Source organism: Crocuta crocuta, unplaced genomic scaffold (genome assembly GCF_008692635.1).
Source record: "Crocuta crocuta isolate KB4526 unplaced genomic scaffold, BGI_CrCroc_1.0 scaffold48, whole genome shotgun sequence".
In the NCBI taxonomy this organism is placed as follows: domain Eukaryota; kingdom Metazoa; phylum Chordata; class Mammalia; order Carnivora; family Hyaenidae; genus Crocuta; species Crocuta crocuta.
In genome coordinates this window covers 7,780,140-7,804,957 of record NW_027533089.1, presented here as the reverse complement: position 1 = coordinate 7,804,957, position 24,818 = coordinate 7,780,140, and the positions used below count along the sequence as shown (strand labels likewise).

At 40.2% G+C, this 24,818-nt stretch overlaps 1 protein-coding gene across 1 annotated transcript in view; it reads right to left on the bottom strand.

Moving 5' to 3' along the window:
• ALG14 (ALG14 UDP-N-acetylglucosaminyltransferase subunit) overlaps positions 1–24,818 on the bottom strand; it is a 97,260-nt gene that overhangs the window by 49,932 nt on the left and 22,510 nt on the right. Inside the window, exon 3 of the mRNA XM_077746107.1 lies at positions 10,036–10,167. Within this exon, the coding sequence (XP_077602233.1) occupies positions 10,036–10,167 (132 nt within the window). The remainder of the gene's footprint in view (positions 1–10,035; positions 10,168–24,818) is intronic.

Genomic DNA, 24,818 nt, shown 5'->3' with positions numbered 1-24,818 from the left:
TTACAGTTCTTATTTGTGTTTCCATGATGATGACTGATGCTGAGCATCTTTTCATGGGTGTTGGCCATCTGGATGTCTTCTTTGGAGAAATGTCTGTTCATGTCTTCTGTCCAGTTTTTAACTGGATTATTTGTTTTTTGGGTGTTGAGTTTTACAAGTTCTTTATATATTTTGGATAGTAACCCTTTATTACATATGTCATCTGCAAATATCTTCTCTTATTCCAAAGGTTGCCTTTTAGTTTTGTTGACTGTTTCCTTCACTATGCAGGTTTTTTATCTTGATCAAGTCCCAATAGTTCATTTTTGTTTTTGTTTCCTTTGTCTCTGGTGACATGTGTAGTAAGAAATTGCTATGGCTGAGGTCAAAGAGGTTGTTGCCTGTGTTCTCCTCTAAGATTTGGATGGTTTCCTGTCACACATTTAGGTCTTTAATTGATTTTGAATTTATTTTTGTGTACGGTGTAAGAAAGTGGTCCAGTACCATTGTTCTGTGTGTTGCTATCCAGTTTTCCCATTTGTTGAACAGACTCTTTTTTATGCCAGTATATAAAACTGTTTTGATGACTACAGTTTTGTAATATATGCTGAAATCCAGCATTGTGATGCCTCCAGTTTTGTTCTTTTTCAGGATTCCTTTGGCTATTTGGGATCTTTTGAGGTTCCACACAAATTTTACGGTTGTTTGTTCTAGCTCTATGATAAATGCTGGTGTTACTTTTGGTAGGGATTGCATTAAATATATAGATTGCATTAAATGTATAGATTGCTTGGGGTAGTACAGACATTTAGAAACAATGTTTGTTCTTCTAATCCATGAGCATGGGATCCTTTCCCATTTCTTTGTGTTCTCTTTCATTTCTTTCATAAGTGTTATAAAGTTTTCAGAGTACAGATCTTTCACCTCTTTGGTTAGGTTTATTCCTAGGTACCAAGGTTTTTGGTATAATTGTAAATGGAATTGATTCTTTCATTTTTCTGCTGTTTCATTGTTGGTGTAAAGAAATACAACAAACTTCTGTAATTTGATTTTGTATCCTGTAACTTGCTGAATTCATGCATTAGTTCTACCAGTTTTTTTGTAGAGTGTTTTAGATTTTCTACATAGCGTATCATGTCATCTGCAAATAGTCAGTTTGACTTCTTCCTTGATAATTTGGATGGCTTTTACTTCTTTCTGTTGTCTAACTGTGAAGGCTAAGTCTTTCAGTACTATGTTAAATAGTAATGGTGAAAGTGGACCTCCTTGTCTTGTTCCTGACTATAGGGGAAAGTTTTCTGCCAATAAAGATGATAGTAGTTGTGGGTCTTTTGTATATTGCCTTTATGATATTGAGGTATGTTTCATCTACCCTTACTTTGTTGAGGGTTTTTTTTTTTAATCAACAATAGATGCTGTATTATGTCAAATGCTTTTTCTGCATCTATTGACGACAGGATCATATGATTCTTTTTTTTTTTCTTAATTTTTTTTATGTCTTTATTTTGAGAGACAGATAGAGAGTGAGCGGGGGAGGATCAGAGAGAGAGGGAGACACAGAATCTGAAGCAGGCTCCAGGCTCTGAGATCAGCACAGAGCCCGACGCAGAGCTTGAACCTACCTACAGTGAGATCATGACCTGAGCTGAAGTCGGACGCTTAACCAAGTGAGCCACCCAGGGGCCCTATCTTTTCTTTTATTAATGTGGTAGATCATACTGATTGATTTCTGAATACTGAACCAGCCCTGCAGCCCAGGAATAAATCCTGCTTGGTCATGGTGAATAATTCTTTTTATGTACTGTTAAATTTGATTTGCTAGTATCTTGTTGAGAAGTTTTGCATCCATGCTCATCAGGAATATTGACCTTTAATTCTTTTTAGATAGGTCTTTGTCTGGTTTTGGAATCAAGGTAATGCTGGCCTCATAGAGTGAATCTGGAAGTTTTCCTTCCATTTCTATTTTTTGGAACAGTTTAAGAATAGGTCTTAATTCTTCTTTAAATGTCTGGTAAATTCCCCTGGGAAACCTCTGGCCCTGGACTTTGGTTTGTTCGGAGATTTTCTATTACTGATTCAATTTCTTTGTTGGTCATGGTTCTGTTCACATTTTCTATATTTTCCTGTTTCAGTTTTGGTGCTTTGCATATTTCTAAGAATTTGTTTATTTCTTCCAGATTGTCCAGTGTGTTGGCATGTAATTTTTTATAATATTCTCTTATAATTGTTTGTATTTCTGTGTGTTCATTGTGATCTCTCCTCTTTTGTTCATGATTTTATTTGGGTCCTTTCTCTTTTCTTTTTGATTAGCCTGGATAGGGGTTTATCACTTTTATTAGTTCTTTCAAAGTACCAGCTCTTAGTTTTGTTGATCTGTTCTACTGTTTTGTTGGTTTCTTTGTTTCTATATCTTTTATTTCTGCTCTAATCTCTATTATGTCCATTCTTATACTGGCTTTCGGCTTTATTTGCTATTCCTTTCTTAGCTCCTTTAGGCGAAAGGTTAGGTTGTGTATTTGAGAATTTTCTTGCTTCTTGAGGTAGGCCTGTATTGCAATACCCTTCCCTCTTAGGACTGCCTTTGCTGCATCCCAAAGGTTTTGGGCTGTTGTGAGGGCCGTAGTGTTTTCATTTACATTTGCTTCAATGTACTTTTTAATTTCCTGTTTAATTTCCTGGTTAACCCATTTATTTTTTAGTAGGGTGTTCTGTTACCTCCATGTATTTGGTGTCTTCCCAAATATTTTCTTGTGCTTGATTTCAAGTTTCATAGCATTATGGTATGAAAATATATGTGGTATGATCTCAGTCTTTTTGTACCTATGGAGGGCTGATTTTTGACCCAGTATGTGATCTATTCTGGAGAATGTTCTGTGTGCACTTTAAAAGAATGTATATTCTTCTGCTTTAGGATGAAATGTTCTGAATATATGTTAAGTCCATCCAGTCCAGTGTGTCATTTATAGCTATTGTTTCCTTACTGATTTTCTCTTAGATGATCTGTCCATTGCTGTAAGTAGGGCATTAAAGTTCCCTACTATTACTGCATTATTATCAATGAGATAGTTTGTATTTGTTATTGATTTATATATATAGGTGTTTCAAGTTGGGGGTATATATATTTACAACTATTAGATCTTCTTGTTGCATAGACCCCTAAATTATAAAAAGCCCTTCCTCATCTCTTGTTACAGTCCTTCTTTTAAAATCTAGTTTGTCTGATATAAGTATGGCTACTCTGGCTACATCTGATAGATGGTTCTCCATCCCCTCACTTTCCATCTGCAGGTGTCTTTAGCTTTAAAATGAGTCTCTTGTAGGCAGGATATAGATCGATCTTGTTTTATTATTCATTCTAATATCCTATATATGTCTTTTGATTGGAGAAATTAGTCCATTTCCATTCAGAGTGCTTACTGAAAGATATGAATTTAGTGTCATCATGTTACCTGTAGCGTTGGTGTTTCTGGTGATGTTCTCTGGTCCTCTGTATTCTTTGTTGCTTTGGTTTTGTTTGTTTGTTTTTCTCCACTCAAGAGAGTCCCCCTTAATATTTCTTGCAGGGCTGGTTTAGTGGTCACAAACTCCTTTAGGTTTTGTTTATCTCTCCTATTCTGATTGACAGCCCTGCTGGATAAAGTATTGTCGGCTGCATAGTCTTCCCATTCAGCATGCTGAATATATCCTGTCATTCCCTTCTGGCCTGCCACGTTTTTGTGAACAAGTCCACTGTGAACCTGATTTGTCTTTCCTTGTAGGTTAAGGACTTTTTATTCCCCCCTTGCTGCTTTCAGGACTCTTTTCTTGTCTGTGTATTTTGTGAATTTGAGCATGATATGCCTTGGCAATAGCTGGCTTTTGTTGAATTTAATGAGAGTTCTCTCTTCATCTTGGATTTTGATGTCTGTGTCCTCCCCCAAATTAGGTAAGTTTTCAGTTATAGTTTGCTCAAATATACCTTCTGCTCCTTTTTCTCTCTCTTCATCTTCTAAGACTTCTATTATATAAATGTTATTACGCTTTAATAAGTCATTAAGTTCCATAAGTCTACCTTCGTGATCCATTACCTATTTTCCCCTCTTCCATTCAACTTCATTATTTTCCATAAATTTATCTTTTTTATCACTGATTCTTTCCTCTGCTTTATCTATCCTCATTGTAATGGCATACATTTGGATTTACACCTCAGTTATAGCATTTTTAATTTTGGCCTGAGTAGATTTTAGATCTTTTATCTCTGCCTTAAGGATTCTCTAGTGTCTTTTATGCTTTTTTCAAGTTTATCTAGTATCCTTATAATTGTTGTTTTAAGTTCTAGTTCAGATATCTTATTATATCTGTATTAATTAAACCCCTGGCCATCATTTCTTCCTGTTCTTTCAGGTTGGATTCCTCTGTCTTATCATTTTGGAGGTGAAAAATAAATGAAGGAAGGAAGGAAGGAAAGAAGGAAGCAAGCAAGCAAGCTAGATCCTCGATATGTTTTGGTTTGTTTGTTAAGAGAAGTTTGATAGAAAAAAATATATTAAAAATTAAAAATAATTTTAAAAATAAAGAAATTGCTCTTTCTGTATCCAAAAAACCAAACCAAACAAAACCAAAGGAAGCTAGAGCCTGTTTCCCCCAGAGGTGAAGCTTTGCAGCACTCTATGATCAGCAGACTTGGTACATGCAAGGTACCAAGGGTTATGCTGGCCTGGGAGAGGGGTATACTGCTTTGATTCTCAGGTAGACTTGCTCTAGTGGAGATACACCCGCAGTGTGCAGTGGGGCACGGCTAGGTATAAGTTGCTTGGGTCTTCATTTGGTGGTACTCTTTTTCTCTCACTGACGGTCCCTGCTGGTGGGCAAGGGGTTAAAATGGCTCAGCCCTGCTCTCGCCTCTCTGGAACAGGGAGCTCATGCCCACCACACCTCAGGAAGCCCTCACAAACACCTCTCTAGTGTCCCTGGTCCCTGTCTTTGAGCTGTCTGCCTGCCAGACAGCACAGAACCCCCGTGTTTTATCTCAGGCACAGCTAGGTTTCAAACCCCACACATCAGAGACCCCTATGGCAGAGACCCATGCTCATCCTCTGGGGGAGAACGATTTCTGATTTTGTTTTTTTCCAATAGAATTACTCTTTGTTGCATGTCTACCTACCATTTCTTTACTCTATTTTTCTTGAAGCTAACAAAATAAAAGCTTCTCAAGGACAAAGGCTCTACCGTAGTAATCCCTTTCAGTGCCTGCAATACAGTTGTTAAAAATAAAATACTAGTTTTGAATTGAGCAAGTTAACTAATTCTGGCAGAATCCAATACATTAAGAGAAGTGGAGTTAAGTTACACAGACTAGCTTTGTGACCTTGGTTACCTACACCTCTCTGGACTCTGGGCTCCTCATCTATGGAATGAACATAGAGTATTATGTAAGAAGACTGTTATGAAAATTAAGTGAGTTAATGTATGTAAAGTACTTAGAAGAGTGCCAGACAAATCAGAACAGATCAATGTTCTTTTTCTGAAAGATTTAAAAAATATGACTTTTAGGTGGATCCATTCTCATGAATCAAAGTGATAATCAATAAAACAGTTTAGTGGTCATTTCCTTTAACTACTAGATTTCAATGAAAAAAGCCTGTGGTGATTTTAATTTTTTTTAAGTTTATTTATATTGAGAGCGAGAGAGCAAGTGAGCACAAATAGGAGAGAAGCAGAAAGAGGGGAAGAAAATCCCAAGCAGGCTTTGCACTGTCAGCACAGAGCCTGACATGTGGCTTGAACTCACGAACCATGAGATCATGACCTGAGCCAAAATCAAGAATTGGACACTTGGCTGACTGAGCCACCCAGGTGTCCCTGTTTGTGGGGATTTTAAAGACAAAAGCCCAATATACCATCTTAAAAGTACCTATGATATTTAGCCTTGTAAAAATGACTATTTATTACCTGCATTAAGTTCCAGGTCCTATTAATTTCTAATAACAATAAAATATTATATGTACAATGTCAATTAATATAAGGTATAGTCTAAAGATTTCAATTGTATGTACATTATGTGACTCTCTTACTCAGCTGACTTATTAATCTTTACTCTTTTTTCTTAATTTATTTTTGAGAGAGAGACGGAGAGAGCAGGAGAGGTATAGAGAGGGAGGAGACAGAGGATCCAAAGTGGGCTCTGTGCTGACAGCAGTGAGCCTGATACAGGGCTTGAACTCACAAACCATGAAATCATGACCTGAGCTGAAGTTGGACTGCTTAACTGACTGAGCCACTCAGGTGCCCCTAATCTTGATTCTTCTTAAAATGACATTTTTCTATTCTCTAACTCTTATCCACCTTTGCTTAAATGTCATCTCTACTCGGAAGCCTTACCCCACTCCCCAGAAAGGACTTATCACATTACAACTATCTAGCTACAGCAAGACTGCTCTACTGTGCTTACTTTTGTATCTCTTGCACACAGTATAAATCCTGGCACAGAGTAGGTCCTTCACAAATATTTGTGAATGAACCAACCACTGACATACTCCCATGGCAATTTTCACTTGCTACCATTAAGGAACTTGGTATAATGAATTATAATTACTTTCCCAATTGTCTCCTCCATTAGAGTGTAACCTTTTTGAGAGCGGGCCCATGTCTCACTCATGTTTGAACCCTGATTAACTAGCACACTGACTGGAACATTTATCAAAGGTAGGTACTGAGAGGCTACTATGGGCCGGGTACTGTTTTCCAACAGTGGATAAGGCAGTCACAGTTTCTTATGGAATGACAATAAACTAATACATAGAAAGGATAATTTTTATTGGGATTAGTACTATGAAGAAAATAAAGCCTAAGAATGTGACAGAGGAATAAGGCCATTAGCTAGAGAAGTGCTAGTAGTCTGGCCTTTGTAAGGAGGTAATACTTGAGATTAGAACAAAAAGGAGCCAGTCACGTTTAGGTCAGGAGTAGAGTCCCAAGCGGAGGGAACAGCAAGTACAAAGGCNAAGGGAGAAATGGCTGGCACATAGAAAAATAAGGGAAAAGAGGAGAAGAGGTCAAAGAAGCAGGTCAGGGCTGGAGCATGCAGGGTATACTAAGTTTAGACTCTATTCTAAGAGCACCACTGGAGGATTTTAAGCGTGAAGTAACAGAATCTAATTTACATTTAAAAAAAATTATGTGGTTGTTAAGTGGTAAAGAAAAATTGTGGAGAATGATGAACTTCCTTCCACAGGCAGACAAGTTAGGAGACTATGCAATAGAGGGGCTGGACGGCATGGAGGCAGTGAAGATGGACTGAAATAGACAGACGGGTGATAAATTTCAAAGACATGGCTGGCAGGACATGCTACTGAACATGGGAAGTAGGGTGTGGGAAAGATGAATCAAAGATGTCTCCTGGGGATCTGACTCGAGCAAATTTACTAAAACGGGGAAAGAGGAGGAAATATCTACTATTCTGGACTAAGAAAGTTTCAGATGCCTATTAGATAACGAATTGGAAAAGTAGCACACAGCAGGCACTTGCTGCATACTTTTATAAATTACCACTTTGAGGGTAGACTCATCTCCAAATCAAACATATAATATAGCATTCCAAATATGGCTAACTCTATTTGCTGCTTCCCAGATCACAAAGGGAAACAGAAAAGAATAAGTGACTGAAATGACCAGACATCTCAGTTCATTTGATGAAATGTCATTTTTGCTACTACTGATACCCTTTGACCCAGATTTTTAACATAAAGGTGCCACATAACCTCCTGCCTCAGTTTCCTCAGCCATTAATGAGAATAACAGTACACCTATCTCATACGGCATGAATGCAAACACTTATTACCACATCTGGCATATATAAGTGCTCAATAAACACTACCTATTGTATTCCAGATGGAATTTCCATTTAAAACACATCAAAATGTTCTATTATTCAGCACTCATTCTGGAACAACAAGGAAAGTGTGTTTATATTTTATAGATGGCAAAGTGAGGTATGGAGACAGTTGAACGGAGCAATACACTCAGGTGCACACAATTAAAGTAGAGCAGAAAGGTACCTGGCCGTTCAGGCAACCCCAGTGATTTAAGGTATGAGGCTGCTATCCCTTCTAAGAGTGGCTTTTTCTTTCACCTTTTTTTTTTTTAAGAAATAAAAAAGGAATAGTGCTTTGTGACAAAAGTCATAAGAAAGTCAAGGATGAATGCAAAGAGATCTCCATGTTGTAAAAAAAGCCTCTTGACCCTTAAACTTTTTTTCTGTAAAATGTATTGGAATACATTAAGTGCCAATTCATTTTGTGAAGCCAACTGTATGAGAACAGCTGATCGGGTAATGCTCAGGTTTGAAATGATTTTCTCTAACTCAGCTAAGAATGGAAATAAGTACTTCACATCCCCCGACCCCTTTTCACTCTTATTCCTTTAGAAACATCATAATAGTTTTCTTCCTTCCACTTTTTACAAGCAAATTTATAACACTCATAAAATTTTAGACTAAGTCAGAAGGAAACTGAGAGGATATCTAGTATATCCTTTCATTTTAAGGTAAAGAATGAGGCCCAGGAGGGAACTGACGAAAATGAAATGAAAGCCAAAGTGGCCTGGGACCAAGTGTCCTAATGCCCCACGGGTTACTCTTCCCACTACAAGGATATCAAATGCCAGGCCAGGCAGTCACCAGAGCTCCTCTGTGTCTATGACAGCCATCATCCATCACGTCACTACTTCCTTCTGAGTCTTAACCCTTTAGAGTCCTAAACCACACTCAAGCTAGCTGTTGCCAGTGATGGCAGCCATGCCTCTAGTGATTTTGTAAATATAAACACTAGATTTCCTGCTTAAAATGTCAAGACCTTTTCTCCCTTCCATTCTGCCTTTTGAATTTTAGAAATAAACACACCTTCTGGGCAGTAATGATTTTTTAGGGAAATATCTAAATTCTACACACTGAAAATGTGGCTGGAGAGCATGAAATAAACTCATTTTGTCTAAAACTTGAAAATAAATATAAGCAAAGGTAATCTATGGTGACAAATCAGAAGGTGGTTGCTGGGGGCCAGGGGCTGACTGGGAAGAGGCAGGAGAAAGTTTTCTGGGGGATAGAGATGTTCTGTGTCTTGAGAGGGACACGCTCAGACTATACACTTAAGATCTGTGCATCTCACTGTTTGTAAACTGTATCTGTTACAAAAAATCTAAACTACTCATGTACAAAATTCAGATTTTTAAAATTCTCATCCAAAGAAGGGACTTGAACTGCAATCCAGCTGATGAAAGGCAATGACCAAACTCAGAGATCAGTCAAAGTCAAGCTAGACACATTTCTGTTCCAACTACTCATGAGAATAACATCCACTGGACCAGAACTTGTGTCTGTGGAGGGCAAGTGAAGAGTTTCCTCTCAGGCTATGTTGATGAATGGATTCTATCTTAAAATGGGAATGAAAGTGTTATGTAAGAGCTGTGTATACTCCTATGATAACATATCCACCGCTCTACCATGGTCTAGTAAAATGCAGTTAGAATTTAATAACAGAACTTCTTCCTAAAGACCACAGAGAACTTAAGATATAAGTAAGCTTGAACACTGCATAGTAATTAAGTTTTAGATTTCTACTTTCTGTATTATTCTCCTATAAAAACTCGGTTATGTAACATTTTGCCTACTGCATTCCATATCTGGTAACACAGTCTTGACAAAAAACAAGAAGGGTACTGAAAAGGAATAAAAAATTGGCTCTCCTCTGGCTGATAAGCACATGACATTGGCTCGGGAACCACAGGTGAGTAGGAAGACAAATTAGTTGAAGATTCTGCTCTGTCAGGGCTTATCACAGAGGAGGGGGAGAAGAGGGCAAATTTAGAGTTCAAGTTACAGATAGAAAGGGAAGACAAATTTCTCACCTCTTTCAGCAAAGTGCATTGCATGATAAATGTTAGCATATGATCGTAAAAGGTCCAGTATAGAATCTGGCATACTGATAAAGGGTAGCTGTGTAAGAAAACACCATGTTCCATTACTAATGAAGGGGCCACAGGAGAATGACTTTCCCTCTCCTTAGTGATGGTCATACATACCAAATCTGGCTTGATTCGGTGAGTGAGGGGAAAGGAGAGCCACATGGAGTACAAAGTGGTGAACACCGTGGACAGCCAGGACTGCTGAACCTCACGGCTTCTGGGAATGAGGTGAATACAGTATTTGGGAGCCTAGAAGGAAACAGTAAAAATCCAAGTCAACTGGGCCATTGATAACCAAGGTAAACACAGTAACAGTTAACACTCATAGAAACAGGACATACTTTATTTAAAATTTTCATTCTAACTACTTTTAAATTAAGTTACAAAGCTCTTTCCATGCTTTATACGACGCACATCATTGGGTTATGACAGAAAAGTTCCTAAATATGATTAAAAATGTTAAAGTTAGTTTTGACACTAAGTTGGGATAAATTTTCTACAAAATAAGTTTTAGGCAAAGAGGTTAACATGCTGATACACAAATTGTTCCTACAAACCAATATCTAGTATCTAATCTAATACCAAGATGGGCAAAGAGGATAGGCAGATAATCCCAAACAAAAGAAACTCAAACAGGCAATAAACACAAAAAGATAGTTAAAAATTAGGCATAAAAGAATGCAATAAATCATTTTTTACTTACCCAATTGTCAAAGACCATGGTTACCCAGTGTTTTTGAGGGTGCTGGGAAATAGGCATTTACATTCCCTGGTACAACTTTTGCTTACAGCTTTTTGGGAGGGCAATCTGCAAATATCTATCAGAATTTTAAGTGTGTCTACTTTTGATCCACATTTCTGTTTCCAGACATATATCCCACAGATATTCATGCATTGAATTTGTAGAAATTGGAAACAGCCCAAATATCCTCCAATATGAAATGGAGAAATCCACACAACAAAATATATGAAGACAAATTAACAAATGACAGATTTATATGAGCTTACATGGAAGATGTGCAAAGGTAAATTGGTAAATTATTAAAAAGAATATGTAAGTGGCAGGACAGTATGTTTAATAGGATCCAGGGTGTATTAACAAATCACAACACATATGTGTTGGTATACACGGATGTACATATATTAGTATCTGCTTGGAAAAATCTCGAACTATTTACCACAAATTGCAAAGAGGGTGATACTATGGGATGTTGTTATTTTCCTGGTCACATATGTCCACATTTAAAATCTGCAACAAGCATATATTGTTACCTTCATAGTAAGAGAAATGAGCATTTCTTCCTTGAATCAAAGTTTTTGGTATACTTGTTATCTTTTGCTATGAAACAGATTACCCCCAAACCCAGTAGCTTGAAACAACGAATATTTTTTGTTTCTCAACTTTCTAGGTCAGGAACCCAGAAGCAGCTTAGCAGGGTTATTATGGCTTGGAATCTCTCATGAAATTGAAATCAAGTTGTTGGCTAGCGCTGCAGTCACCTGAAGGCTTGACTGCGGCTGGAGGAGCCACTTCTAAGGTGGCTTACTATATGGCTGGCAATTTAGTGCTGGTTTTTGGCAGAAGATCATACTTCTTCGCTACATGGACTTTTCCACAGGGCTACTTGGGTATTCTCATTACATAGCAGCTAGCTTCCCAAAAGCAAGTGATCCAAGAGTAGGAAAGGCAGAAACCACAATGTCTTTTATGACCTAACCTCAGAAGTCACTCTGTCATTTGCACAAAGTCCTACTGGTTACAAAGGTCAACCCTATTTCATGTGAAAGAGACTGCACAAGGGGTCGAATCACTGGGAGCTTCTTGGAGCCTGGTTACCACACAGGTTAAGTCAGACAGTAAAGGACTAGGTATTTAATACACTCTTTCCCCCATTCTCTATTGGTTTTGAAGTACAATATACTCCTTGAGAAAAGAATAGAAAAGGCTTTTTCTAAACTAGTGGAAGACGCACAATTACCAGTCCTAAGACTGTATGTTTAGAAAAAGGTATGAAATTGTGTCTGGAGGCTTCTGCTATGCTCCAGGAAGGCACTAGTTCACAAAATGAAAATGTACTGCAAATGTGACTAGTTTGTTTCACATGTGACTGTAAAGACTATTTCCTCCTCCTTCCATGTTACACCAGTGGAGAAAGAGAGATCTGGGTTCAATATATTATTCACTATTTTTATTTATTCATCATTTATTAAATCAACATTGTTTTCCCTTCTAAAGGATTAAAGTACTAAATGTTGAACTAGAAAATAGTTCCCCAACTATAGACCAAACAAGGAGCAGTAAATAACCAAGTGGGGACAAACTTGTGAGGTATTTTCTTTGAGATCTGGGCTTGCCTAATTTGTGATTACTAATTGGAAAACAAATAATTGGCAAAATAGTACTATGAGCCAAAATCCCTTATCAGAAATCTTTTGAGTCAGAAGTATTTTTAACAGGTAATATGGGGTATCCTTGGAAGTTTGGGGAAGTAACCAAACATATTAATATTTCTGCAGCAAAACATGAATACTCACACTAAGTAGGAAAAAGACTATAAGCCTCACACCAATTCAAATCAGGTTTTGTTGCCAAAGGTGCAACAAACTTCAATTTTCCCCCCCTAGTTTTCAGAACTTTTTGGGAATTCAGATATGGGACTGTGGAACTTGTACTGCAAAATACATTTGAATCCAATAAGATGTCATCGTTATTATTTTGGCAAAAATAACCCAGTGGGGTCTTATTCTAAAGGTTTTTTTTGGATGCTACTTTTGAGGCCTGATCTCATGATCTATAAAAATGTCTTAAAAAATGTATGGGTGTTTTACCATGTCCCTTGAATCTCTTAAAGCTGTGAGCATATCACTTTGTAAAGAAGACAGGCACAATATTTCTGGATATTTTTAGTGTCTTGAGGAGCTGGAAGCAGTGCGACTCTGGCTCTAGAAGCCCAACTTCTCAGATACCATCTGCTCTCCAGAGGGGCAAACACACAGGCCTGGTAGGGAGGGCTTTTGCGAGGGTGTCTGGGTCTGAAGACAGTGGTCTCAGACCAGGACACAGAAGAACAGTCTACATCTCGTCCCAGGCAGCAGCCTGAGCAGCAGAGAAGATGGGTTTAGGAAGTCTTGTCCAGTCTCAGAGGAGGAACAGACACTAGCAATGGGACATTCTAGGGTGGGAGACTGAGGGACTTCCAAGATGGAAACTAGAAAAACAGGACTGAGCATGAAAAATAAGGCTAGTGACCAAAGAGTGATGGCCTCTGCTTCTAGACACACATGCAAGAAGCTTGATCTCAGCCTCCAGATCAGACACTAGGCTGAGGAGCAGAGTCCCAGTTCCAGTTCCACTTGTGGCTGGAGCTAATGGGGCCAGTGATCACACACCTACAGGGGCCAATCACCCAGTTTGCAGGGGACAGTCCCAGTACAATTATTAACAGTGCCCCTTTTGCTCTCATAAGTGTCCCAGGTGAGAGATACCACCTGACGCCAGAGTGGCTAAAATGAACAAATCAGGAGACTATAGATACTGGCGAGGATGTGGAGAAACGGGCACCCTCCTACACTGTTGGTGGGAATGTAAGCTGGTACAGTCCCTCTGGAAAACAGCGTGGAGGTTCCTCAAAAAATTAACAATAGAACTCCCCTAGGACCCAGCAATAGCACTGCTAGGAATTTACCCAAGGGATACAGGAGTGCTGATGCATAGGGGCACATGGACCCCAATGTTCATAGCAGCACTCTCAACAATAGCCAAAACATGGAAAGACCCTAAGTGTCCATCAACTGATGAATGGATCAAGAAGATGTGGTTTAACTATACCATGGAATACTACATGGCAATGAGAAAGAATGAAATCTGGCCACGTGTAGCAACGTGGATGGAACTTGAGGGTGTTATTCTGAGTGAAATAAGTCAGGCAGAGAAGGACAAATATCATATGTTTGCATGTATAGGAGGATTAGGAGGAACTTAATGGGGGATCATGGGGAAGAAGAAGGGGGGAAATAGTGGGGGAGAGGGAGGGAGGCAAACCATGAGAGACTCTTGAATGCTGAGAACAAACTGAGGGCTGATGGGGGTGGGGAGAGGGGAAGAGGGGTGATGGGCATGGAGGAGGGCACTTGTGGGGATGAGCACTGGGTGTTATACGGAAACCAACTTGACAATAAACTATAAAAGAAAAAAAAAGTGTCCCAGTTGAAATGATAAAACTATATAGTAACCCACAGGGCAGGACAATGAGTAGGTTCTTCCAAGTCACATGGGAGGAAATTTATTCACAACAGCGGGAGGCAATGTGACGGGAGACTGCATTACCATTAAGAATGAGAGTGCAAGTGGTAGCTGGGAAGAATGCCAAGCTGAAAGTTCTGTCAGTGAGATAAACAGGAAAACAGTCAGGTGATGACGAACTCAGGGAAGGGCAGCGATGAGGAGCTAGACAAGGGATCAGGACCATGACCCTGACTGGCAGGGACAGGAGAGTCCGCAGGGTGCTGCTGTGTGGCCTCCAGCTCTATTCTGAAGAGGCCCTCCAGCTCCAGATCCCATCCAAATCTTTCCTACATTATCATTTTTTGATAAAAAGTTCAGGTAATTGGAAATCCTACCAAAAAGATTTCTCTCTAAATCTAAGTCTCTCACCATGCATTCCCCCACTACAGCAGGTCAAGTTCTCCTTAGAGGCACCTTCCCCGACTAACCTTTCTAAGAGACCCCCACCCTCACATATATACATACGCTTCCTTCCATCATCAATAGGCTTGCCCTATGTTTTTGTTTTTGCTTTTTGGGGTTTTTTTGGTTGTTGTTTTGGGAAGGCAGAGAGGAGGAGAGGGAGAAAATCCTAAGCAAGCTCCACTATCAGCATGGAGCCTAACACAGGGCTCTATCTCATGAACCATGAGATCGTGACCCGAGCTGAAATCAAGAGTCGGGTGCTTAAAAAAATGAGTCACCCAGGCGCCCCTATGTTTTAATATTACTCCACTCGCTCTACTGGCATATTATGTACTTACGTATTTACTCCTGTCTTCCCAATTAGAATAATGTAATCACTGCAGTCTCCGTGCTTGTTAAGAGTACCTGCTTTACAGTTGATGCTCAGTATTTATTGAATGAGTGATTCAATATTAGTTATTGCACATTAATAGAAATTAATTCAATCTTCTTGTCACCTAGCTGAGGTGTATTTAGATGGAGGATATAAAAAGCACAAAGACGGTGATTTCAGAGTGAGTGCACCTTTATGGCTTTATTTGTAGGGGCCACTCAGTAAATGGATCGAACTGAATAGAATTTTTGAGACTAGAGAAAAAAACCTGAGCAAAGCAGGGCACTGGGAGTTTATTAAGAGCCAGAGCCAGGAGGCACCAAGTTCTAAGGGGTTGGGGAAACAGAAGGGAGAATGAGAATGAACCAAAGACTAATGCCCTCTTCCCTAACAATGTGTCCTAGGTAGAGAGCCTAGACTGCTCTCTGTGAAACTGACCACTCACAAGGGCCTCAAGAAATGTCTTGAGGCAGACCATGAGATCTAGAAAGCAGATCCATGAGACATGAGTGTCCCCGAGACTTTGAGGTCTCAGCATAAAAGGGAAGGGAGCCTGCTAGGCTAGACATGAACAGCATCCCATTCTGTACCTAAAACTGCTTAAAAAATTCTATGCCTATAGTTTCTGTATTATACCTTCTACAAGGTGTGGATTCAAGTGGATGGAAACCTGGGACCATCTTGATAAGAATGGGGCTCTCAGATTAACTATGCTTGACGCACAGAAACTGGTGCTGGAGCATTTGATGTCCTGTATTGCCTAAAGGAAATACTAAGGGCTAGACTATGGCAAAATCTTGAGAGCTTCTTTTTTTTAAAATTACTTTACATATAAAATAATCAAATACATAATGAAGTCAAGAAAAATTATTAATAGAAGGCTTGTATGTTGGTTTTAATAAAAGTTCCTTTGAAGACAAAAGAATGGGACAGGGTTTCAGACAGCTACAATAAAGGCCTGGCTATGACCTTTGGCCAGACATTACCAAGGATTGGGGCATCTGGAGAAATCCAAATGAAGGCATCTTCACAGACGTACTGCTTTTGTTAGTCTGTACCTCTGCCTTGAGGGAAATGTCCCTGACCCTCTTTTAGGTCTTTTACTAATGGAATGCAGGACACAAAGGAAGCCTCATCCATCATTTTACCACCTCTACCCCTAACCCCTAGACCCAATATTTAGTTCAGGAGAGGCCACGCAACCCAAGCAAGATCAGTCTTTCCTGGACCCAAGAAAAGTTATTCCTTTGAAAGACACTGTTAGATGTTATATTGGCGCTGAACCTATTCCACAGGGGCCATGAAATGCATACTTCAGTGTTCCTCTACTCACCAGGCTTTTCTATAATCACCCAAAAGAACTATCATATTCACCACCAAAACATGCTATTCCACATTCCCAAGCCAGAAATCAAAAAAAGAACAGCAGAATCTATCATAAATAAATTTCCTGGTTATATATGAAGATCATGAAAATATGTATCGGTGTTGGCAGGGACAGAGGGTGGGGCACCTGCTCCCACGTTTCCTTCTTCCAAAACCTCTACACACAGTCCGTTATCTAGTTACTTACTTCCAATGTCCCTGCTATTCCTGGTCCAAACTCTCACCATCTCTCACCATGACTACAATAGCCTCTCAACTCATCTCTAACTCTCCTCTGGCTCCTCTACACTTTATTCTCTACAGAATCACCAGAGATTACAATGTATAGCAGATCATTCCTTTCATTCTCCTGTTTAAAACCCTCCAAAGGCTTGTCAATGCACTTGGGATAAAATCCAAATTTCTGACAACTGTCTCCGAGGTCCTGTGTAACCTCGGCTGCCTTATCCGTCTAATGGTTCCTTGGTCACTCACCAACCACACCAGCCTTCTTCCTGTTGTGTGAATGCATCAAACACATTCCTTCCTGCGAGCCTTTTCGGTTCATTCTGAGTGGTCTACTGTGCCCCCCAGATTGGATCAATCCAGGTCTTTCTTGAACATTATTTCCTCACAGAGGAAGCAGGCTCCTCACTCGCCCCTCCCTTGATACACGGTCACCCTCCACCACACAGTCTTATTTTACCATCTTCACAGCAATTACTCATACTTCCAGTGAACTTGCTTGTGTATTTGGTGTCTGCCTTTCTCCTCAGAACATCTTTAAGCTCCATGAGAAGAAAGGATTTCATGCTGCTCACTGCTGGAACCCTAGTGTGCAGAATGGGGTTTCACATGTCATGGGTGCTCAGTCAACACTTGCTAAACAGATAAATGACTGTCACTATAGTTTCTAGAAGTCCAGTCTGTGGTCTATGCTGGAGAAGATGCTGAGTCTTTACCTTATAACATCTCAGGAATCCAACCTCTCCATTTCACAGATGAGAAATCTGAATTCTCCCAAGATGTCACTGCCAGCAAGTGGTAGCACAGGCCTTTCATGTGTCCTGAAATATGCTGCTGACTCACTCTTCTAAAGGCCCTTTTTTGATCTCTGCACCTACCTCAGTTCTGAGGAGCCTGCCTTCCCCAATACATAATGAGCTGAACCAACTTCCTATGGAGCTGTGTTCCCTGCCTTCTGGTGTTTCTATATATAGTCAGCTACCCAACTGACCCACTTTCTTTTACTTCTACCCTGTATATCTATACCCTTCAACCCACAGAACTTGCCTCCTTCCCTGGCTCTGTGGGGACTGAGCTCCCTGCCGCCTGTGGCCGCCTTCTCCTTCGTACCCTGTTCTGCCCTATAGGTTTGGCACACCAACCCCACCTACTGCTGTTACCAGTGTCTCCCTCCCCAGTCTCCAAGACTTTTTGGTAAAATACACACACACATACACACACACACAACACACATATACACACACACAGAGAATAAAAATATAGGGCCTTAGAAATCCTCAGAGTTTTTGCTGAACCTTAGCAAGTCCTGTTGTTTTGCTATTGCTCCTGCCTGGTGGCCAACTGGGTTACACAGAAAGTATATTCTACTTGAGTCCTTTTTTTTTTTTTTTAATGTTTATTTATTTTGAGAGACACAGAGAGAGAATGTGAGCAGGGGCGGGGCAGAGAGAGAGGGAGAGAGAGAGAGAGAAAATCCCAAGCAGTCTCCATGCACTGTCAAGCACAGAGCCCAAAGTAGGGCTCAGACTCACAAACTGCTAGATAATGACCTGAGCCAAAATCCAGAGTCAGACACATAACTGACTGAGCCACCCAGGCGCCCCTTGAGTCCTTTCTTTCTGTGAAGTTCATGTGCATATCCTGCAGCATGTGCATATCTTGCAACATGATCCAGTCTCTTTCACACAACTGGCAGTAATATAAGAGACAAAGAAGTGAGACTCTCTCCCTTACTCTCTCTGCACCATATCTTAGAAGGAGACACATATTAGAGAAACATCCTTTCCATCCATATCTTTCTAAGTGTCCTAATTAAGAAGGGGCAGAGGCCATGTGGCTGGTACTGTGTATACCCACAGAGCCTCCCAGTGTTTCCCACACATGCCTGACTGACGCCTAACTAAACGCAGAATGGCAAGACAGACAAGAAAGGGAGACTGCTTACTAAAAAAAAAAAAATAATAATAATAGAGAAATGGATTTTTTTCTCAGTCTCTAGTTTGAAATTATATGAAACACTGAGTTAAATGCTAATAGTATATGACAACTTGTAACTTTCAAAGTATCTTCCAGAATTACATCACTGCTAAAACCCACAAACATATCTGGCTTTAGATCTGTGACAACCTAAATAGAAGTTTATAGTGATTTAGATGGAAATAATTCCACCAAGAAATCCAGATGGCATCATAAACCACAATAGAGCAGATTAAGTGGTCTATGAAGTCATTCTCTGCTGTTACCACACACTGAAATGTACAATATGTTTATTATTTAATGAATGCCATACTATTGCAGAATCTTAGAAACAAGACAAAACTAAAATGGTAAAATTTCATTCAACCAAAAATGGTTTCAGCTTTCTTTCATAACTGTTTGCTTAATAGTGCAAAGTATGATGTACATACTAAAAGAAAACTATGTTGGATGGTTCTGTCATTCTGAAATCAAGATGACCATAATTTACTGCACACACAAAAATGTTCTCATGTGCATGTCCTTTAAGTACTTGGTAGTTGCTCACTTCACGGTAGCTGATGAAGGGGCCCTGGGTCTTGCTGATAACCAGCTGTCACCTTGGGTGAGTCAACTTCTCTAGACCTCAGTCTCTCACAAGGAGGCCTGCAAGATCAGCCATCATGATTCTATAACTGGCTCTCAAGTCTAACTCGTCAAAGTCAAGCAAGGCTGCTGCTCCCTGCTTGCCCCATGGCCTTCAGCCACTCTTCACTTCACCTTGAGAAGCCTTCCTCGCCTGGGGATCAGGACTGCAGGGAAATAAAAAAAGTCCTGTGTTCTTAAAACAATTATGGGACTCTGGACTCCCAAACTTTTCATGTCCTTTGTAATGAATATTAGTTGTCATCTTCCCAGCCTCTTATTGCCCCCTTCTTTTGCCAACAATAACCAATTTTCTTTTGGGTAACTCACTCCTCTCACATTCTCAGGCATAGGTTTGATGGGATTTCAGCCCCTGTCTCCTTCACTCCCCAAACCTCTAGTACCAAAAGGAGGCCTGGAACGGCTTAAGCAACATGGGAATCGCCTTCATCTCTGGCCACAACGACTGGTTGAAAGACGGGGCTATAACCCAGCTGACGACCATGAGACTGGAGAAATTAGGACATCTGCTGGGGTTTCTGGGAAAAAGAAGTTTCTCCTCTCTCTGTCTTCTACATGTTGTAAAAGACCTTCTTCCCTGCACAGGCTGGTGCAAAAACATGAAGCCAGGAGGTACTACTGGGTTTTGCCACCCTGAGGGGAGGGCATAGCTGCTGGAGCCAGCACTGCGTCGAGCCTGACGGAGGGGACGCTGCAGAAGACAGGGCAGAGACACTGACTACCGCTGGTGAAATCACTGGGCACCTGGACCAAGAGTCATCACAAATAAGACTGAATTTTTCCCCTTTGTAAGTAAACAAACTCCCTTTAGTGTTCAAGCCAGTTTCAAGTTCAGTTTTATGTCACCTGCAACTTAAACACCCTTCCTTTTAGCTTTAAAATAATATGAATTTTATTTTTTTAATGTTTTTTATTTCTGAGAGAGAGACAGCATGAGCAGGGGAGGGTCAGAGAGAGAGGGAGACACAGAATCTGTAACAGGCTCCAGGCTCCGAGCTAGCTGTCAGCACAGAGCCCGACGCGGGGCTCGAACCCACGAACTGTGAGATCATGACCTGAGCCAAAGTCGGATGCTTACCAACTGAGCCACCCAGGCGCCCCTAAAACTATGTATTTTAAAAAATTAAAAATAAAAGGGGGATGGCAGCTGGGTGGCTCAGTTGGTTAAACATTCAACTTTGGCTCAGGTCACGATCTCATGGTTCATGAGTTCAAACCCCGCATGGGGCTCTCTGCTGACAGCTCAGAGCCGGGAACTTGCTTCAGATTCTGTGTCTCCCTCTTTTTCTGCCCCTCCCCCACTCATGCTCTGTCTCTCTGTCTCTCTAAAAAATAAACACTAAAATAAATAATAAATAAAATGACTGTAAGACTGTTTTCCTTTTTTAAAAAAGAAAATATATCAGTCTCATAGATGAACACTGAATTCCAGTGTTGTGATTTTCATTTCATTCATTACATACGTACCTACCCGGTGACAGGAAGGGGGCTGGAAACACAAGGGTGAGGAAGACATTCATAAGGAATTCAGTAGAGTGTGGCAGAGCAACAGAGAAAAACTAGCAACTGCAATCAAAGAGTGTAATACAACAGGGGATATAATTATTAAATGTAATGTTAGCACCAACTGAGAAACAATGCACTATACTTTGACAAGCTAAATCGGGCTTTATGGAAGAGATACTTGATCTGACTTCTTGGCAGGATATGAAATTTACAAGGCATAGCAGAGAGGGAAAAAGGGTCTTCCAGACACATTCAGAGCAGTGACACGTGAAATCATGGGAAATTTGGGGAAACTGTGGTATACAAGGAGCATAGCAGAGAGCAGGAGGAAATGGAGCTAGGGAGCCAGGGCCTTCAAAGCCACGCTGAGGAGCACGTACACAAAGCTAAAGGTAATGGAAAGCCCCTGGAGGATGAGGAGAGCAATGTGAGCACATCTGCTTTCAGGACCGACCACTCCAGCAGAAGGGGTGGAGGTCCCCCAGACAAGGAAAATCATTTAGCAGATCCCTGAAATGTATTGGGAGAATGATGTCCAAGGCCTAAAGGTTATTTGCAGCACTGAGGTGAAGGAATGGAGAGGGTCAATGGTGGGAGGGAGGGACTCAAGGAGGCTGGAGAGTTTGGGGTGACTCAGGTTTTTAGGTGGGGTGAATGGTGAAAGGGGAAGCAGGCTGAAAGCATATCATTATTTATTATGATCTGATTTTGAGCATAATTTTTGAGTCAGTAAAACACTAAGAATAAAATATATCAATGTTAGGAGATACTACAGATAATTTTTAGGTTGAAATGGGCAGATGCATTTGCACCTAAAACTGGGACAATGGGTTGACCTAACAGGTACAGAGAGCAGGACAGCCTCGGAATCTAGGAAAAGGCAGTGCTCAGAATTGCAGGTCCTAGGCAGGCACCAGAGGGTCCTAGAGTGGCATGGCCTGGAGCAGCAGCCCCATCTGTCTTCTGTCTTTCGTAAGTCAGGCTTGAGAGCCAGTTGTGGGAATCACGGTGGCTTTCTGAGGATCCCCTGATCTCATTCAGGCCTCTACTTCACAGTGAGAGAAGGAGGTCTGGAGAAGCTACCTCACCCGAGAGGGCCGAGCTGGTGTCAGCAGGGCCCGGTCTGGAACTCCCGGGCTCCTCCACTCATAGGTCACTTCATGGCATCTCCTCACCAGCTGCCACGAACTGAGCATCTATCGTGTCCTTGACGGACAAGGAGACATGCCTCTGTGCTCATCACTTTCACTTCCTGCCCATGCTCTGCCCTTTGGTCAATCCTGAAACTGAAAGCACAATGGTCAGCCTCACTAGCTGCATGGCTGTAATTATGTTATACCTAGCATGACTCTAACCACCAGCTCCATAATTACTTCCTGGTGCCTAATGGCTAAAAGGCACAAAAGAAGGACAAAAGGAAAGAGGCCATGTCCTGATTTTATGACAACAAAGACAACAAATTATTGTATGCTCGGGATCATAATATAAGTATACATTTAAAAAATTAGGCTTTATGTAAATGTTTACATTCAAACATTGGTTATCAGAATGTCTCTAATTTGCTTCAAAATAGAGAAACATCAGCACCATATTCTATGCCACTACTGGCTCTGCATATTGTAAGAGTCCCTCACAAATTCAACAGGCACAGGCATTCTGGACACATTACCAGAAAGTCAAAACAACTGCAATATGTTATTCATAGTTTCTTCGATTCCAACAATTCAGAATCTGATGCAGAGAAAGTTTAACCTGATCCGCCCTTGTTGTAGAGATGGAGAATGGGATAATGAAGATTTAGAAAGGAATCTGAGAGACTAGGCTATTTAAAATACTTCAGGACCATGCATACATCTGACTCAGTGTTTTGAAAATAATCATCTATTCACTGAAATGGTCACAACAGGATCTCTGTTTGCAATAAAACTACAAACATTTTATTTTGATATTTCACTCATTTAGAACGGCCTTCACCAAATTAGACATATTCTTTATCTATGCCTATAATTGAATGCAGTCAAGGTCCACTATAAAGAGGAAAAGTGCTTATATACATTCGTCACACTCTAAAAATGTATACCACGAGTTTAACAGAATTTGCAAACTGAAATGAAATCTCACAATTGCAACTATATAATTTACAAACGTATTTCTCTCAGAATTGCTTGGGAATTGTGAAAGAGAGTTAGCAAATGCATTAGATTTAGAAGTTTCAGTAAGTTACAGCCAGCCTCAGCCCACTGTGTGAAGTTAGCACCCCACCTTGTGGAAAATAGTAGGTGCTGTTGAATGGAAGCACGCCACGTTAAATTTCAGAGGTCATGCTTGATAAATCTCTCGCAACTACCAAACTGCCACTGAGTTATACACATTTACGGAATAAGAGATACAAACCAAAAAAGGATCTCTATTTATTAAAGTAACAGAAAGCTACTGTTTCCAAAATACAAGTATACCAGTCCCAAAAGACTGGTCCTTAGGATATGTGTTTAGGTTATTTACAAAATAAATATTTCCTATGCATAGATGATTATTTCCACTGGTGCTTTTATCACTTCTTAGTTTGTTTCAAAACATAACTTTGTTTTCTAATTGTAACCTTAGAAAATACAGAAAACTGTTCAAAGACAAAAGCAAATATCAACCATTATTCACAACTGAGAGATGATCCCTCTACCCTCTATACAACCTTAAAAAAATATTGGGTCACTTAAATCCTTTTTGTAACTGAAAGCATTCTAAGATGATCTCAGGTTTCTAAAACCAAAATAATTTTTTATCTTCTAATTTAACCAACTTCTTTCTCAATCTCCTGTCATGGTTCAAAAAGATACCTGCCCTTTTGTCTGAACGTATCCTGTGTTTTCCAATTTTCTGATTTTATGACAGTAATTTCTGATTTTATGACTGATTTTATGAGATCTCTCCTTCCCCTGTATTCAAAGCACTTACTTTTTTTTTTAAATCAAAGCCATATAAATATATATGTGTATACACACACACGTATATATGCACGTGTGCAGAAGCATGTGCGCATGCGCGCGCACACACACACACACACACACACACACACACACACACACACACACACGGTTTTGAAATTTCTGAGACTCAGTTTGGTCAGATACCTGAAGTAATGCATCTTTGCTGTTGTCTTCTCAGCAGCAACCTTTCTGGAATTCTGGTCCCCCGCACCACTAGCCAGCAGCTCTCTGGGCCTGCTGTATGTGGAGTTCCCATGGAACTCCCTTCACTGCCATCCTGAACATTTCCTTCACCTCTCCTCTGGGCTGGAACCTAGATTCCAGGACCACAGTCTTCTTCCTTCTTAGCCCCCCCTTGTTTTGGGGGAGCACATCCTCTGTGAAAGGTCATATGGGAATTGGTATGAGGACTGCTCTAATCATCATTCTGAATGCCACATGGACCCCCATGTGACTCCTTTTCCTTGCTTTTTCGAAGTTTTTGGTATCTTCTCTTTATCCTTAGTTCTGAAATTGCATGATGATATATCTTCTGTGACTATAGTTTTAATGGGCTAGGGATAGTCCTTTTAGTTTGAAGGTCATGTCCTTTTGGTTATAGGCATTTTCCTTAGGTGATCTTTTTTTTTTAAATGAAACTTCTGCCTGTGTTCTTGTTCTTTCTGGATAGTAGCCCTTCAACATCTGGTTTGATTGTCTAATTTTCTTATCTTTTCTCTGTTGGTTTTATATTTTTGTTCTGCTTTATACCAGAATTCTTCAATAAAACCTTCCAATATTTTTTTTATTCCTACAATCAAAATTTTCATAGCCAAGGGTCTTATTAGCACTGAGATGTTTTTAAAAATAGATATCATTCTTTATTTAAAAATACAATGTCCTTTCATTTCCCCGAAGATACTGTTTTCCTTTAAGTCCTTCCCCTACCCCCTGGCTCATGTTTGCCCTTCCCTCTCATTCCTTTTCTCAAGGTTCCTCCCCCACTTAGTTTTATTTTTTCTTATGTTGAGGTTTCCCTCCAATGTCTGTAACTGTGGATGCTGGTTCAAGCCAGTGATTCTCAAGATGGGGGTGGATTTCTCGCCCAGAGACATTCAAGCAAGGTCTGATCACC